Source organism: Oncorhynchus kisutch, linkage group LG17 (genome assembly GCF_002021735.2).
Source record: "Oncorhynchus kisutch isolate 150728-3 linkage group LG17, Okis_V2, whole genome shotgun sequence".
Classification (NCBI taxonomy): Eukaryota; Metazoa; Chordata; class Actinopteri; order Salmoniformes; family Salmonidae; genus Oncorhynchus; species Oncorhynchus kisutch.
Genome location: NC_034190.2, coordinates 49,417,668 through 49,431,913, shown reverse-complemented (window position 1 = coordinate 49,431,913; position 14,246 = coordinate 49,417,668). Strand labels below are relative to the sequence as shown.

Here is a 14,246-nt window from a genome sequence, read left to right as displayed (position 1 = left end):
TGTATTTAACCTTTATTTAACTAGGCAAGTCAGTTAAGAACAAATTCTTATTTACAATGACAGCCTATGAACAGTGGGTTCCCCTTTCCCATTTTGTATCACAACGTGTAATGGATCTAAATTGGGGGCGGTAATGCAACATATTGGATGCCAACCGCATTTAAACATCAACGAAGACGAATATTTTCGTCAACAAGAAGTACAACATTAAACATCCTTTCAGAGACGTCAGATAATTAGCTTGTTTTCTGTAATATCATATAGCTTTGGAATCGCGGTATTATGTACTTTAGAAGAAAATAGGCAGGTTTCTCGATTTACACCCTGCCTTTGAGAAGGCATTTCGTGAGGATTAGTTTAGCAACCGCGTCACGCAGCATGACAACGTGAACGCGGATTGGTCGACAGTCTGCTGGATGGGGTGCTATACATTCCTCCATTCATTGACCAATGGGATTCCTATATCCTCCTTTCTTTAATATCTCTTAACCAATTGATATATATATATATATAAATAAATAAAACTAACCCATTGTTCTAGCTGTGTCTCAACATTCTCCAAAGATTTGTATAACTAACCCACTGTTCTATATGTGCCTTCTCTCCGCAATCTTCTCTTGACTCGCTTCCTGGGGGCGGGACATTGTCTGTGATTTGCGATTGACAGACCGTTAAACTTGGTAGGCACAGCCTTTCACGTTATGTAAGGAGATATGTACGAGAAATTCGTACTCAAAAATACGCGTCAGAAAAATTCCAGAAATTACGGTGCAGTGTACTCGGTCATGTTTTTCTCTGATTGGTTGATCTTTTTTTTTTATAGAAGTGGGTGGAGGGGGACGGACCATAATTTTTCCACTAGTGGGCAACGTCGCTTCCTTCACAGCTGAGGTCAAGCTGTCGTAAGTGGCCGACTCGCAAGCCCTGACAAAACGGTCTAAAACATGAAGATCTGGACCTCCGAACACATATTCAAGTGAGTAAATTATTAATAAGGATTTATAAAGTGCGTATTTTAAATACGCTTGATATTACGTTATCTTGCTAGCGTATTTAAGTTTGTAGCATGCTAGCGCTGGTAGTGGTAGCTAGGTTCCCAACCGGCCAACGTTAGCTCTTTGACTATAGCCAACTAACGCTAGCCTGCTGCCATTACAAATTAGTGAGTGTTTAGTTCGAGCATCTAACGTTGTAGCTAGCTAGCTAACAAGCTACTTGGCTAGCCAACACATCAAACTCTGTCCATTGTTATTGCTAACTATTGTTCTACGAATGGCAATCGAGAAAACAGGCAGCCATAATTATATTAACGTTACTAAACAGTATTTTTAACTAACCAAATAATACTAGCTAGTTTGCTAACGCTGCTAGTTAGCCACATTACAAGTAGCTAATTAACTATGTCAATGCATTCCAGTCGAAGTATCCAGCAGTGGTCGAACTTGCGAATTCATTATGTTCTCGTAACCTGCCATGGAAAAAGTCACTTCCGGTCGTAGCTGTATAGAAATGGCGTTAAAGGTGTTTATCTCATTACGTAACGGTCACTGAGGTATAATAAGAAGGGCAACAGTCCAAGCCAACAAGCTAAAATATGGCAACAGTAAACATGGCGTAACCCGCGGACGATGCAGCGCAACCCCTCGGGCCAATTGAGATAGTCACACTAACACATTTAATAAGTTAATTACTAGCTCCCACCTTGGGCCAATCGGTGTAATTTTGTTCGCACAAGTTTCCTCAATCGTCCCAGTGCTGTCTGAGAACGCGTGATTAACGGACGGATCCACTGTCGCTTCCCCGATTTCATCGTAAAAGGTTAAAGGCCATAACATTTCACTTTGGCTGCTGTTAAATGTTTTTTTTAAAACAGGCATTCACTCTGAGACTCGAATAAAGGGCGTTCTATTCCAGCTAGCTACCTACCTACTGTACTGGAGGCACAATGGTGGGATCATGGTTCTTATGTCCCAATAACCAGGGTTTAATACTCTGGGGATTTTATACCTCTAACCAGGTTTCCATCCTACCATTTTATGTGAGTCAAGTACATGTCTTTTTTAGATTTTTTATTACTGGACTGATTGTAACATTTTGTCTAAACTTTCCAAATGTTGACAAAATACAAAGAGATCCCACCTTCTCTACCGTATCTTTAAAATTAATTGTGAGAAATATTGATATAATATCGAAGAACTTGGAGTCACGCGACAATGTGTGGTCCTCCCACAACGACTAGTCAGGAAAGCATGCAGTTAAAATAAGTTAGGAAGAACTTCACAGGTTTGAAAAAGTGCCAGATGTTGAGCTCAATTGATGCTCCTTTCCAATAAATATTGTGGGTCTTATTCTGGTGATATGATCATCTATGCTTGGCTGCCTGTTTGACAAATAAAAATCATCTTGCTCTTTTGTCCATTATCTCATAACAGAGTGCGGGTAGGCCAGCCTACATCTGCAACCTGTTGGCTAGAGTGCACCTGCTAATACCAACACTCGCTATATAACACCATTATTTTGTTGTGAGAACCATCAATAGTTGAAAATGCAAAGCCCATTTAACTAGTTTTTTTGTTCTCTACATGGGAATTTAACTGCAAAAACGCATGTGTATTTGCACTACGTCATCACGCACAGCTTTTTATCTGCATCAAGTCAATTTGATGGACACATCTCTGGTGGGAAAATGCACATTTTAGAATATTTGCATAAATCATGTCGCCAATTAGATGGAAACCTAGCATGCGATTTGTAAACAAAGCTGCTATTGCACATTAAAAAGGATACATGGTCAAGGTCAAACCAAGTACATTTACTTGTATTACTGAACCCATAATGAATATTTCAAAATCCACATCCCACAGTATAATGTCTAGCTGGCTAAACCACTCCATGGTGACGGAAGTTTCTGATTAATTCCACCAATGGAGTGGAGCAGACCCCAGGCTTTGTGGAATTCAGCTCCAACTACATCGATTCGCCCAAGGTCAATACTTAAAAATAAAAAAAAGCTAATTCTGAAACGCTTACCTTGTACGAACGTATGTTTGTCCTCTGTAGTTCCGTGTCTGTTTGATTGCTGAAATCCTTACTTTTTAAATAAACATTAAACAAATACAACCATTGGCGGTTTGCTCATTGCTTTTGCTCGAAGATGACTGCTCAGGGCAAATGCACGTCACTTGAATCTCAACAAGGAAACAGTCGATTGTTGTATTTGATTAACGTTTATGGATAAAGTATGGATTCTAGCAAACAAAGGCATGCAACTACAGAGAACAAACATGGGTACAAGGTAAATGTTTCATAATATGTTTTTAATATGTAAGTATTGACCTTGGGCTAATCACTAGTCAGAGCTGAATTCCCCTAAGCCTGGTCTCTGCTCCACTCAGTCGTTGGAATTCATCAGAAACGTCCTTCACCGTGAAGTTTAGTCAGGTAAATGTCAGGACAGGTTTTCAAATGAATTCATTTTGGCGCATGCCATGATGTCCACGTGATAAGATTATGAAATGCACACATTATGATAGTATTACAGTCATATTGATTTCCTGTCTTGTCTCCCCCCCCCCCCCCCCCCCACACACACACACACACAGCCACCCGTGGGAGACTGTGACCAAGGCAGCAATGCAGAAGTATCCCAACCCAATGAACCCTGGCGTGGTAGGGGTTGATGTGTTGAACAGACATGTGGACACACAGGGCCGGCTATACAGCAACAGACTGCTCAGCACAGAATGGGGACTGCCCTCCTTGGCCAAGACTGTAAGTCCTCAGCACACTGGATGCCTGTCTCCAATATTGCCGCTGATATGATTATCCTGATGAGTGCATTGCAGGTCACCAGTCCCAATGAGGATACATTGTCTTCTCACTGCTGTAGATATTGATATACTTTTCTGTACACGCAACAATCCAAATCCATTGCTTTTATCAGAAGTTGAGTGTACTAATGTTGACAAATTCAATCGGAGCAGTCAGGTTTATTTCAGGGGCTTAGTCAGTATGTGTAGGCTTGCTGTTAGACTAGGTAAAATATTGAATGATGCTCATTCCAGTGAAGTGGGTAATGCTCAGAACAGTTGGCTGTCTACAACTCTGTGGTAGTTACATGATTGCACACTGCCATGACCTCAGCTCTGCTAGACCTATTCCTGAAGGTTGTCTCAGCTTGACGGTTCAGACTGGTGTTGTGTAATCAAGACCGCATGAAGTTTTTGGGTCAATGTTTCTTAAACATTACTTGTGAAACAACAGATCTGAGGATATATTGTTTTGTCATTGATGTCAAACATGTCACTGACAGTGACGTTAATGTTTATTTTTATCCCAGCTCATTGGTATAACACGAACCAACACATACATCCAGGAACATTCGGTGGTGGACCCCAAGGAAAAGACTTTTGAGCTGCAATCTACAAATGTGAGTTCAAACCTATTGTCGGATGTATACTGAACAAAAATATAAACAACATGCAACATGGATGATTTTGGCAAATGAGAAATACTCACTAACAGGGATGTAAACAAATTTGCACACCACATTTGAGGGATACTCTTTTTGTGCTCTTTTATTTCAGCACATGAAAAATGGGACCAGCACTTTACCTGTTGCGTTTGTTCAGTGTACATTTATGGATATTGTAGTTAACTCCAGCTTTAGCCCTGTAAACTGACATTGATGTACTTTCCTCTGCTTTCAGATTTCATGTACTAACATAGTATCTGTGGACGAGAAGTTAACATACAGGCCGCATCCGCAGGACCCTGAAAAGTAAGATAGATAGATAGATAGATACCTTTTTTTTAATGGGTTGTTTTTAAAGGTTAATTACAGCAAATTTGATAAATAGGTTTGAGTTTCACATCTAAACTTGTTTTTTCTTCTGTTTGTCCTTATGTTTAGGACCATACTGACACAAGAGGCACTTATCTCTGTGAAAGGAATTAGTCTGAGCAGTTACCTGGAAGGGCTCATGGCCAAAACCATCTCGGCAAACGCAGGCAAAGTAAGTCCTCTCACTTTACACCTGCAGCCTGGATGGAATATTTGAATGGAAATAGTATGAGATAAAACAATCTCATCCATGTATGGCCTTGTTTCAGCCCTTAACTTCCCCATGTGTGTTTGGTATTTTGTTCAGGGACGAGAGGCGATGGAGTGGGTCATCAGGCGGTTAAACACAGAGATCGAGGAGCTGGCAGCGACGGCACAAGCCACAATCCGCATCCCCATGGCAGCTGCAGTCGCAGAGAAATGATCAGCCGCCATCTCAATGGAACTCAGACATTTTCCCTGAAAAGGGAGACCTCCCATAAATCTGCCAGCACAGCCACCTCCTGTATTGGCCCACTAATTTTCTGTCACAAGAACGCATCCTTCCCTCAGCGGGCTGCCCATACAAGCAGGGTTACACACTGTTGGGTACACAGTGAAGCTGATGATGGCATGCTGCGTTCGTAACTAAATGGGAGGTGGGAATTTACCAGTTGTGAGGTCTTAAATACTAGTTGGATGCATTCACATGCTTTGAATTTGAGAAAAGCCTATTGGCTAATGGCAAACAAGCTGCGTAAACCTTAAACTAAAAGTAAAGCTATCATGTTTGCATACAAATTATAGTATTCAAAAGCCATATTAATAGATTCATTTATATAAATGTTGCATTTAATTGTCAATGTGGATTGTTTCCCACTAGTAATTACCAGCCTTTCAGGTGGCTTTTTCCAAGTAGTATGTGGCATATTCTGACTTCCCACTTGGTTATGAATGCAGCAGTAAACAGGGTTGAACCGGGTTGCATTCGAGGCTCATGGGATTTCTGGTCTTCTAACATTTTGAATCACACCGTGCCTACAGGTCATCAGGTTTATTTATTCTCCTCCTGTCCTCTTATTGTTATTCTGCACTGATCTGGTTTCCTCTCTGGCACTTGACGTTTCAATTGAACATCATTCTATGTTGCCTATGCCAGCCATGCACTTACAACCATGAATAGGCTAGTAGTCATTTTCAGGGAACAATTAACTTACTGAGAAGAGAAACTAATTATGTTTGTGGGTCTGTTTGGTGGGGTGTTGTAAAGTTACTGTTATATATTCAGTAATGAAAACGTGAATTTTAATTACTTTAACTCATTGTTATTGCACGTATTATTACCAAGTAACAAGAGTACCACCATTGTATTCACTATGTTCAGAAGTGTGGATATATTTGCTAAATTCTCCCAAATGGTTCTCAACAGTTACAACAGTATGTGATTTCCACAACCTTATGAATATTGGCCCTGTAGTGTTGGGTGTAGTCAGTGAATGTTAACGGTGGCCACTACGACGGGGTATGTTCGGGATCATTGGACAGGAGTGACTGTTGGTTTTTAACTCTGCAGTCTTGAACAACCCATTTTGTAAAATGTCATCATAGTATGAGTAAAACAAACAAATCACATATGTGATCCTGAACCTACCAGGATTGTTTCTTCCCCCTCATTTGGTGTCATATGACAGTATTTGTGTTTTTATAAGCTCTTAGTGGTGTAACCTACTGCAGTGGTTCATCTCACCAGTCTCCTCCCGCCAGCAGTGACATTTGCTGAGTTCGGTAGTAATTACCCATTGTAAAGTCATGTGTTGGATGCATTCACATGCTTTGAGAAACGCAGATTGGCTAATGGCCAACAAGCTGTGTCAACCACAAACTAACGTCTGTCATATAAACAAATTGGTGTTAAAAAACAAACATTTTGTGGCATTTTAAGGAAGAAAATGCTGTTATCGAGGTAATTTCCTTAGTAGGCAATGTCAGAGGTCAGCATGTGGGAGAAGGTGCTCGAGGATGACAGTTCCCCACTAGTAATTACCAGTTGTGGCAGTTTCAAGTGGATTTTCCCCAGTCGTATCTGGTAAATACCACCTTCTCACTTGGTTATGAATGCAGCGTTATTACGTCATAATCAGTTCTACATATGCCTATTTAGATACACTCCCCTTTAACATCCCAAACTCCCTTTTAAAAACTATTGTTACTGTTGTCCCACTTGTGTCAGGGTTGCATTGATGTTGGGTGAAGTCTGAGTGGCACTCCAGATATCAGTCACTTGTTTCAGGAATGAAGTGTCATGCGCGGAACGTTTGAAAACAATGGCTATATATGAGTACACATTCCGAGAATGTCAAACAGAAGTACTTAACACTGAAATGATCTCAATAAAATGTTATTGTTTCATGAACAGGGTGTCTTAGATGTGATCATGTGGGCAAGTACTAAAAGTTTAAACTGTGTATTTATAGATATACAGCTAATTTTTACTCTTACATGGCCATAGCTAAAGGCTGGAATTTCTTAGGCCAATCGGTGGTCTACTCACATGAATATTTTTTTAGGGTCGTAAAACGCCCATATCGTTCTGTTGGTACGCCCACATAATTCCAACACAACCTCCTTTTAACATGTTTTAACATATTTTAAGGAAAACTATTTCACTCATATTGTAAGTAATTATAGGTTAAGTCATAATTCATAAATCTGGAAACACTGGACAGGTACTTTAAACATTACACATTTCCCAGCCTACAGTCTATCGAACTACTATCAAATATAGAATAATTGTTTAAAAATATACACTAATAGATATTAAGACTGAGATACAGACCTGCTGGACCTTCAGCATAGGGTTAACCATGTAATGCATGGTGGGTAAAGCAATGCCCTCCAGTTTGCCTGCCACAAACAAAAGCCAGTGGTTCAGGGTAACTATTTCAGCAGGCCAGTTATTAGGCCTAGGCTTACACAATGGTTTTGTAGGGTAAAGTAATTTCATGATGACGTGATTTGACGATGTACAGTATTTAGTCAGCCACCAATTGTGCAAGTTCTCCCACTTAAAAAGATGAGAGGCCTGTAATTTTCATCATAAGTACACTTCAACTATGACAGACAAAATTAGAAAAAAAATCCAGAGAATCACATTGTAGGATTTTTAATGAATTTATTTGCAAATTATGGTGGAAAATAAGTATTTGGTCAATAACAAAAGTTTATCTCAACTTTGTTATATACCCTTTGTTGGCAATGACAGAGGTCAAACATTTTCTGTAAGTCTTCAAAAGGTTTTCACACACTGTTGCTGGCCCATTCCTCCATGCAGATCTCCTCTAGAGCAGTGATGTTTTGGGGCTGTTGCTGGGCAACACAGACTTTCAACTCCCTCCAAAAATGTTCTATGGGGTTGAGATCTGGAGACTGGCTAGGCCACTCCAGGACCTTGAAATGCTTCTTACGAAGCCACTCCTTCGTTGCCCGGGCGGTGTGTTTGGGATCATTGTCATGCTGAAAGACCCAGCCACGTTTCACCTTCAATGCCCTTGCTGATGGAAGGAGGTTTTCACTCAAAATCTCACGATACATGGCCCCATTCATTCTTTCCTTTACACGGATCAGTCGTCCTGGTCCGTTTGCAGAAAAACAACCCCAAAGCATGATGTTTCCAACCCTATGCTTCACAGTAGGTATGGTGTTCTTTGGATGCAACTCAGCATTCTTTGTCCTCCAAACACGACGAGTTGAGTTTTTACCAAAAAGTTATATTTTGGTGTCATCTGACCATATGACATTCTCCCAATCTTCTTCTGGATCATCCAAATGCTCTCTAGCCAACTTCAGACGGGCCTGGACATGTACTGGCTTAAGCAGGGGGACACGTCTGGCACTGCACGATTTGAGTCCCTGGCGATGTAGTGTGTTACTGATGGTAGGCTTTGTTACTTTGGTCCCAGCTCTCTGCAGGTCATTCACTAGGTCCCCCCCGTGTGGTTCTGGGATTTTTGCTCACCGTTCTTGTGATCATTTTGACCCCACGGGGTTTGATCTTGCGTGGAGCCCCAGATCGAGGGAGATTATCAGTGGTCTTGTATGTCTTCCATTTCCTAATAATTGCTCCCACAGTTGATTTCTTCAAACCAAGCTGCTTACCTATTGCAGATTCAGTCTTCCCAGCCTGGTGCAGGTCTACAATTTTGTTTCTGGTGTCCTTTGACAGCTCTTTGGTCTTCGCCATAGTGGAGTTTGGAGTGTGACTGTTTGAGGTTGTGGACAGGTGTCTTTTATACTGATAACAAGTTCAAACGGGTGCCATTAATACAGGTAACGAGTGGAGGACACAGGAGCCTCTTAAAGAAGAAGTTACAGGTCTGTGAGAGACAGAAATCTTGCTTGTTTGTAGGTGACCAAATACTCATTTTCCACCATAATTTGCAAATAAATTCATTAAAAATCCTACAATGTGATTTTCTGGATTTTTTTTTCTCATTTTGTCTGTCATAGTTGAAGTGTACCTATGACCAAAATTACAGGCCTCTCTCATATTTTTAAGTGGGAGAACATTCACAGTTGGTGGCTGACAAAATACTTTTTTGCCCCACTGTATATGGTCAATATGAACATGATTAGGCCTACTGTAGTGGACTAGGGTTGTGCTTATATTCCTGCACACATTACAGAACTTCCCACTCAGTCTAGATAACACTGACATCTTCAAAACATTTTCCAGGTCTGCAAAAGAGTGATGTCAACATTTAGCATCTCTTTATTTATCCATGCAGGGCCAGTTTCCCAGATACAGATTAAGCCTAGTCCTGGACTAACAACCATTGACTGTATGTAACAGTGTAGCTTCCGTCCCTCTCCTCGCCCCTACCTGGGCTCGAACCCCTACCTGGGCTCTGGACCCTTTGCACACGTCGACAACAGTCATCCTCAATCACAAGAATTGTTCGTCGGTAGCTTCATGAAATAGATTTCCATGGCCGAGCAGCCGGACAGAAGCCTAAGATCACAATGTGCAATGCCAAGCATCGGCTGGAGTGGTGGAAAGCCATCGGATTCTGGAGCAGTGGAAACGTGTTCTCTGGAGTGATGAATCACGCTTCACCATCTGGCAGTCTGACGGACAAATCTGGGTTTGCGTATGCCAGGAGAACGCTAGCTGCCCCAATGCATAGTGCCAACTGTAAAGTTTGGAGGAGTAATAATGGTCTGGGACTGTTTTTCATGGTTTGGGCTAGGCCCCTTAGTTCCAGTGAAGGGAAATCTTAACATTACAGCATAAAATGACATTCTAGACAATTCTGTGCTTCCAACAATGTGGCAACAGTTTGGGGAAGGCCCTTTCCTGGTTTAGCATGACAATGCCCCCGTGCACAAAGCTAGATACATACAGAAATGGTTTGTCGAGATCGGTGTGGAAGAACTTGACTGGCCTGCACAGAGCCCTGACCTCGACCCCATTGAACACCTTTAGGATTAATTGGAACGCTGGCTTCTAACCAAGCCTAATTGCCCAACATCAGTGCTGGACCTCACTAATTCTCTTGTGGCTGAATGGAAGCAAATCCCCGCAGCAATGTTCCAATGTCTAGTGGATAGCCTTCCCACGAAAGTGTTATAACAGCAAAGGTGGACCAACTCCATATTAATGACCATGATTTTGGAATGAGAATGAAATGTTTGACGAGCAGGTGTCCACATATTTTTGGTCATGTAGTGTATGTCCTTGAACCGATTACTTTAAAATCACACACATACAAAGTTATAAGGACAATTTTAGTTGCTAATGGCAGCTTGCAGTACTTTGGTTGGCCTTCAATTTGAGATACTCCTTGAGAGGGGGCAGCACTGGGCTAGCATGCAACATCACTTCCTAGAGTCGCTCAAACTGCGCATGCAATGTTTCCAAAAACTCCTCCATGTAGCAAGATGGCGACACGCTGAAATGACATTTCCTAATCATCAAACGCGCCACCGAGCATTTTCATAGGAAACAACAGGGTGATGTCAACGATGGCTTCGTCCATATCCAATAGGCATCTAAGTGTTGTTGGATGGATGCTTGGAAAGTCACTGTCATAGTTGAAAACACTTTATTTCAGATACAGCAGGTTTAGCTATTTAGCTAGGCCTACTGTTTCATGTTGTTTGGGCTGTTGTTTATAAGACAGTTGCTAAGATGAAACTTGGCTGTTATTGTTGCAAATACTGTTATTTTGGATTTAGCAGTCAGGATAACTAGCATGCTAACTGGCTAGATACGGTAACTCTGTGTTATGGTTAGTGTAATTACCTTCTTAGTATCTATCTTCAAATTATTTTCGGAGTGTATTACAGTTAATTGGTGACAATGATATTAACATATATTTAGCATGACATTCATGCATTATTTATAATATATTTACAACCCAAAAGTAATGTGAAATGCACTCATAACTTATGACATAAGCTTCATTTGGGCTAAGCTTCATTTGGGCCCGATAGCCAGCTAGCTAAGCTAATTGCAGGCTAATGACGCAGAGCATTGCATAATGGGTGAAGATATGCACCCTTGGAATCGTAATATGCTGTAGACAAGGGCAATAGAGACGCTTCAAAATAACAAAAACAAGGAATTGTGCAGTATGACTAAGAAAACCCATAAAACATACAAATGTATCAAATCTTATACTAAAAGCATAATAACCCGGTTATAAAGTGTCAGAATTATCCTTTAAATAGAACCATGAGGAAACCTGCAGGAAATGTAATGCTGAAGAACTGAAATTTCCACAGAAGAATATTGTTTCTTAACGTTTTTGGAACCATTTCAGAACATGACTCTAAATAGAACCATAAGGAAACGTTATGCTGAAGTACTGAAATTCCCACAGAAGAATGTTGTTACTTAACCTTCTCTGAAATATTTTAGAGCATTCCTAATGTCAAACCAGTTGGAGAACGTTCTTAGAGCATTGCCAAAATTGAAATGAAATGTAACCATGTTTGAACTTTTAGGAAACATTCTGTTAAAGTAATGAAATGCCAAAAAAATAATATATTTTTGTTAAGTTCCTTAAATGTGCTGAAAATGTTTCACGGACAAACAACTATCTTGCACCATTCCGAGAAAGTTGTGGGAAGGTTGTATGCAAAAATAACCAAAGGACAACCACGTTCTCACCAAGCTCTAAGAAACATATGGTTCTCAGAACGTTATGTGCCAGCTGGGGTGTCCCTCTGAAATAGCACTGCTTTCCTATAATGCCATGAACAACATTTTAGTTACAATAAAACTATATTCAGCAGATCGCAAATAAAAAATAATGTTGTTATCAGTGCTTTGCATAAGAGATATGTTGTTTCCAGTGCATTTGGAAAGTATGCACACCCCTTGACTTATTCCACATTTTGTTGTGTTACAGCCTGAATTCAAAACGGATTAAATTAAAATAAAAAAGCCCACCCATCACACAATATCCCATAATGACAAAGTGAAAACATGTTTTTAGAAATTTTAACAAATGTATTGTTAATGAAATACAGAAATATCTAATTCACATAAGAGTCAATACTTTATAGAAGCACCTTTGGCAGCAATTACTGCTGGGAGTCTTGGAACAAAAGCTTTCCACATCTGGAGAAGAATGTAATTGCTTTGCTCCGTTTTTTGCAGTATTACTTGTGTCTTGTTGCAAACAGGATGCATATTTTGGAACATTTTATTCTGTACAGGCTTCCTTCTTTAAGGTATTTTGGTGTAATTATAAGGTTGTTGATACATCCTCAGTTTTCTCCTATCACAGCCATTAAACTCTGTAACTGTTTTAAAGTCAACATTGGCCCTAATGGTGAAATCCTTGAGCAGTTTTGTTCCTCTCCGGCAACTGAGTTAGGAAGGACGCCTTTATCTTTGTTGTGACTGGGTGTATTGATACACCACCCAATGTGTAATTAATAACTTCAACAAGCTCGAAGGGATATTAAATGTTTTATTTTTTACCTATCTTGGAATAAGTGTCCTTCTCTGTGAGGCACTGAATAACCTCCCTGGTCTTTGTGGTTGAATCTGTGTTTGAAATTCACTGCTCGACTGAGGGACCTTACAGATAATTGCATGTGTGGGATACAGAAATGAGGTAGTCATTCAAAAATCATGTTAAACACTATTATTGCACACAGAGTGAGTCCATGCAACTTATTATGTGACTTGTTAAGCACATGTTTACCCCTGAACTTATTTTGGCATGTCTCAACAAAGGGGTTAAATACTTATTGACTCAAAACATTAAAGCTTTTATTATAATTTTTTTTTGAAAAACATAATTCCACTTTGACATTATGGAGTATTGTGTGTAAGCCAGTGCCAAAAAACCACACGATTTAATCCATGTTAAATTCAGGCTGTAACACAACAAAATGTGGCAAAAGTCAAGTGGTGTGAATACTTTTTGAAGGCATGTAAAAATGCAATGAAGAATTTACCTAAGTTGATTCCTAGTTCTCGTCTAGATGGTTGTAGTTCTGATTTGGGACTCAATTGCGATCAAATCATGTGATATTTATACAGTGAACACTTTCCTTATATTGAGTTGCAGACCTTTTGGCACACAGAACAGCCTCAATTCGTCAGGGCATGGACTCTACAAGGTGTTGAAAGTGTTCCACAGGGATATTGGCCCATGTTGACTCCAATGCTTCCCACATTTGTGTTAAGTTGGCTGGATGTCCTTTTGGTGGTATACCATTCATGATACACACGGGAAACCTTTGAGCGTGAATAACCCATCAGCGCTGCAGTTCTTGACACACTAATACCGGTGCGCCTGGCACCTACTACCATACCCTGTTCGAAGGCACTTCAATCTTTTGTTATGCCCATTCACCCTCTCCCACAATCCATGTTTCCATTGTCTCAAGGCCTACAAATCCTTGTTTAACCTGTCTAATCGCCTTCATCTACACTGATTGAAGTGGATTTAACAGGTGACATCAATATGGGATCATAGCTTCCTTTTCATTGTAAAGTGAAACTGTTGAACTCCTATCCTCTTTGGTGAGTGGTCAGGTACAGTGAGGCTTGAGAGAAATGTTTGTAGTTGTAAAGCTAATTTCCCGCAATTCTACACATTTTGCTATCATATGCTATCTGGGGGTATGTCTTTTCATTTTTGGTCCACTGAGGTCCCCAAAGTTTCCAATGCTGACCCCTAGTTATGAGAGCATCAGAACTTTCACAAGCATCATGTGGGACCCATACCAGAACATCCTCATTATGAGAAGAATTGTTACTATTGTTACTATTGCAAATCAGGAAATTAAAGATGTGGTGCTTTTTACAGTGCAGAATAATGTCATTTCAAATAATATTTGTTATGCTTAATATATGGGATCCGGAGTGGCGCAGCGGTCTAAGGCACTGCATCTCAGTGCTAAA

The 14,246-nt window shown here is 40.3% G+C and overlaps 1 protein-coding gene across 2 annotated transcripts; it reads left to right on the top strand.

The window, feature by feature from the left end:
- Window positions 1-102: 102 nt before the first annotated feature.
- LOC109907811 (PRELI domain containing protein 3B) lies at window positions 103-7,235 on the top strand. Of its 2 annotated transcripts, XM_031793989.1 has the most exons (7): window positions 103-680; window positions 824-976; window positions 3,603-3,771; window positions 4,340-4,429; window positions 4,710-4,780; window positions 4,913-5,015; window positions 5,151-7,235. In XM_031793989.1, the coding sequence occupies exons 2-7, from the start codon at window positions 945-947 to the stop codon at window positions 5,265-5,267; spliced, it is 582 nt and encodes a 193-aa protein (XP_031649849.1). In that variant the 5' UTR covers window positions 103-680; window positions 824-944; the 3' UTR covers window positions 5,268-7,235. The 2 variants fall into 2 exon arrangements, with proteins under 2 accessions (XP_031649849.1, XP_020361630.1); XM_020506041.2 differs by having other exon boundaries at window positions 662-976.
- The last annotated feature ends 7,011 nt before the right edge of the window (window positions 7,236-14,246 follow it).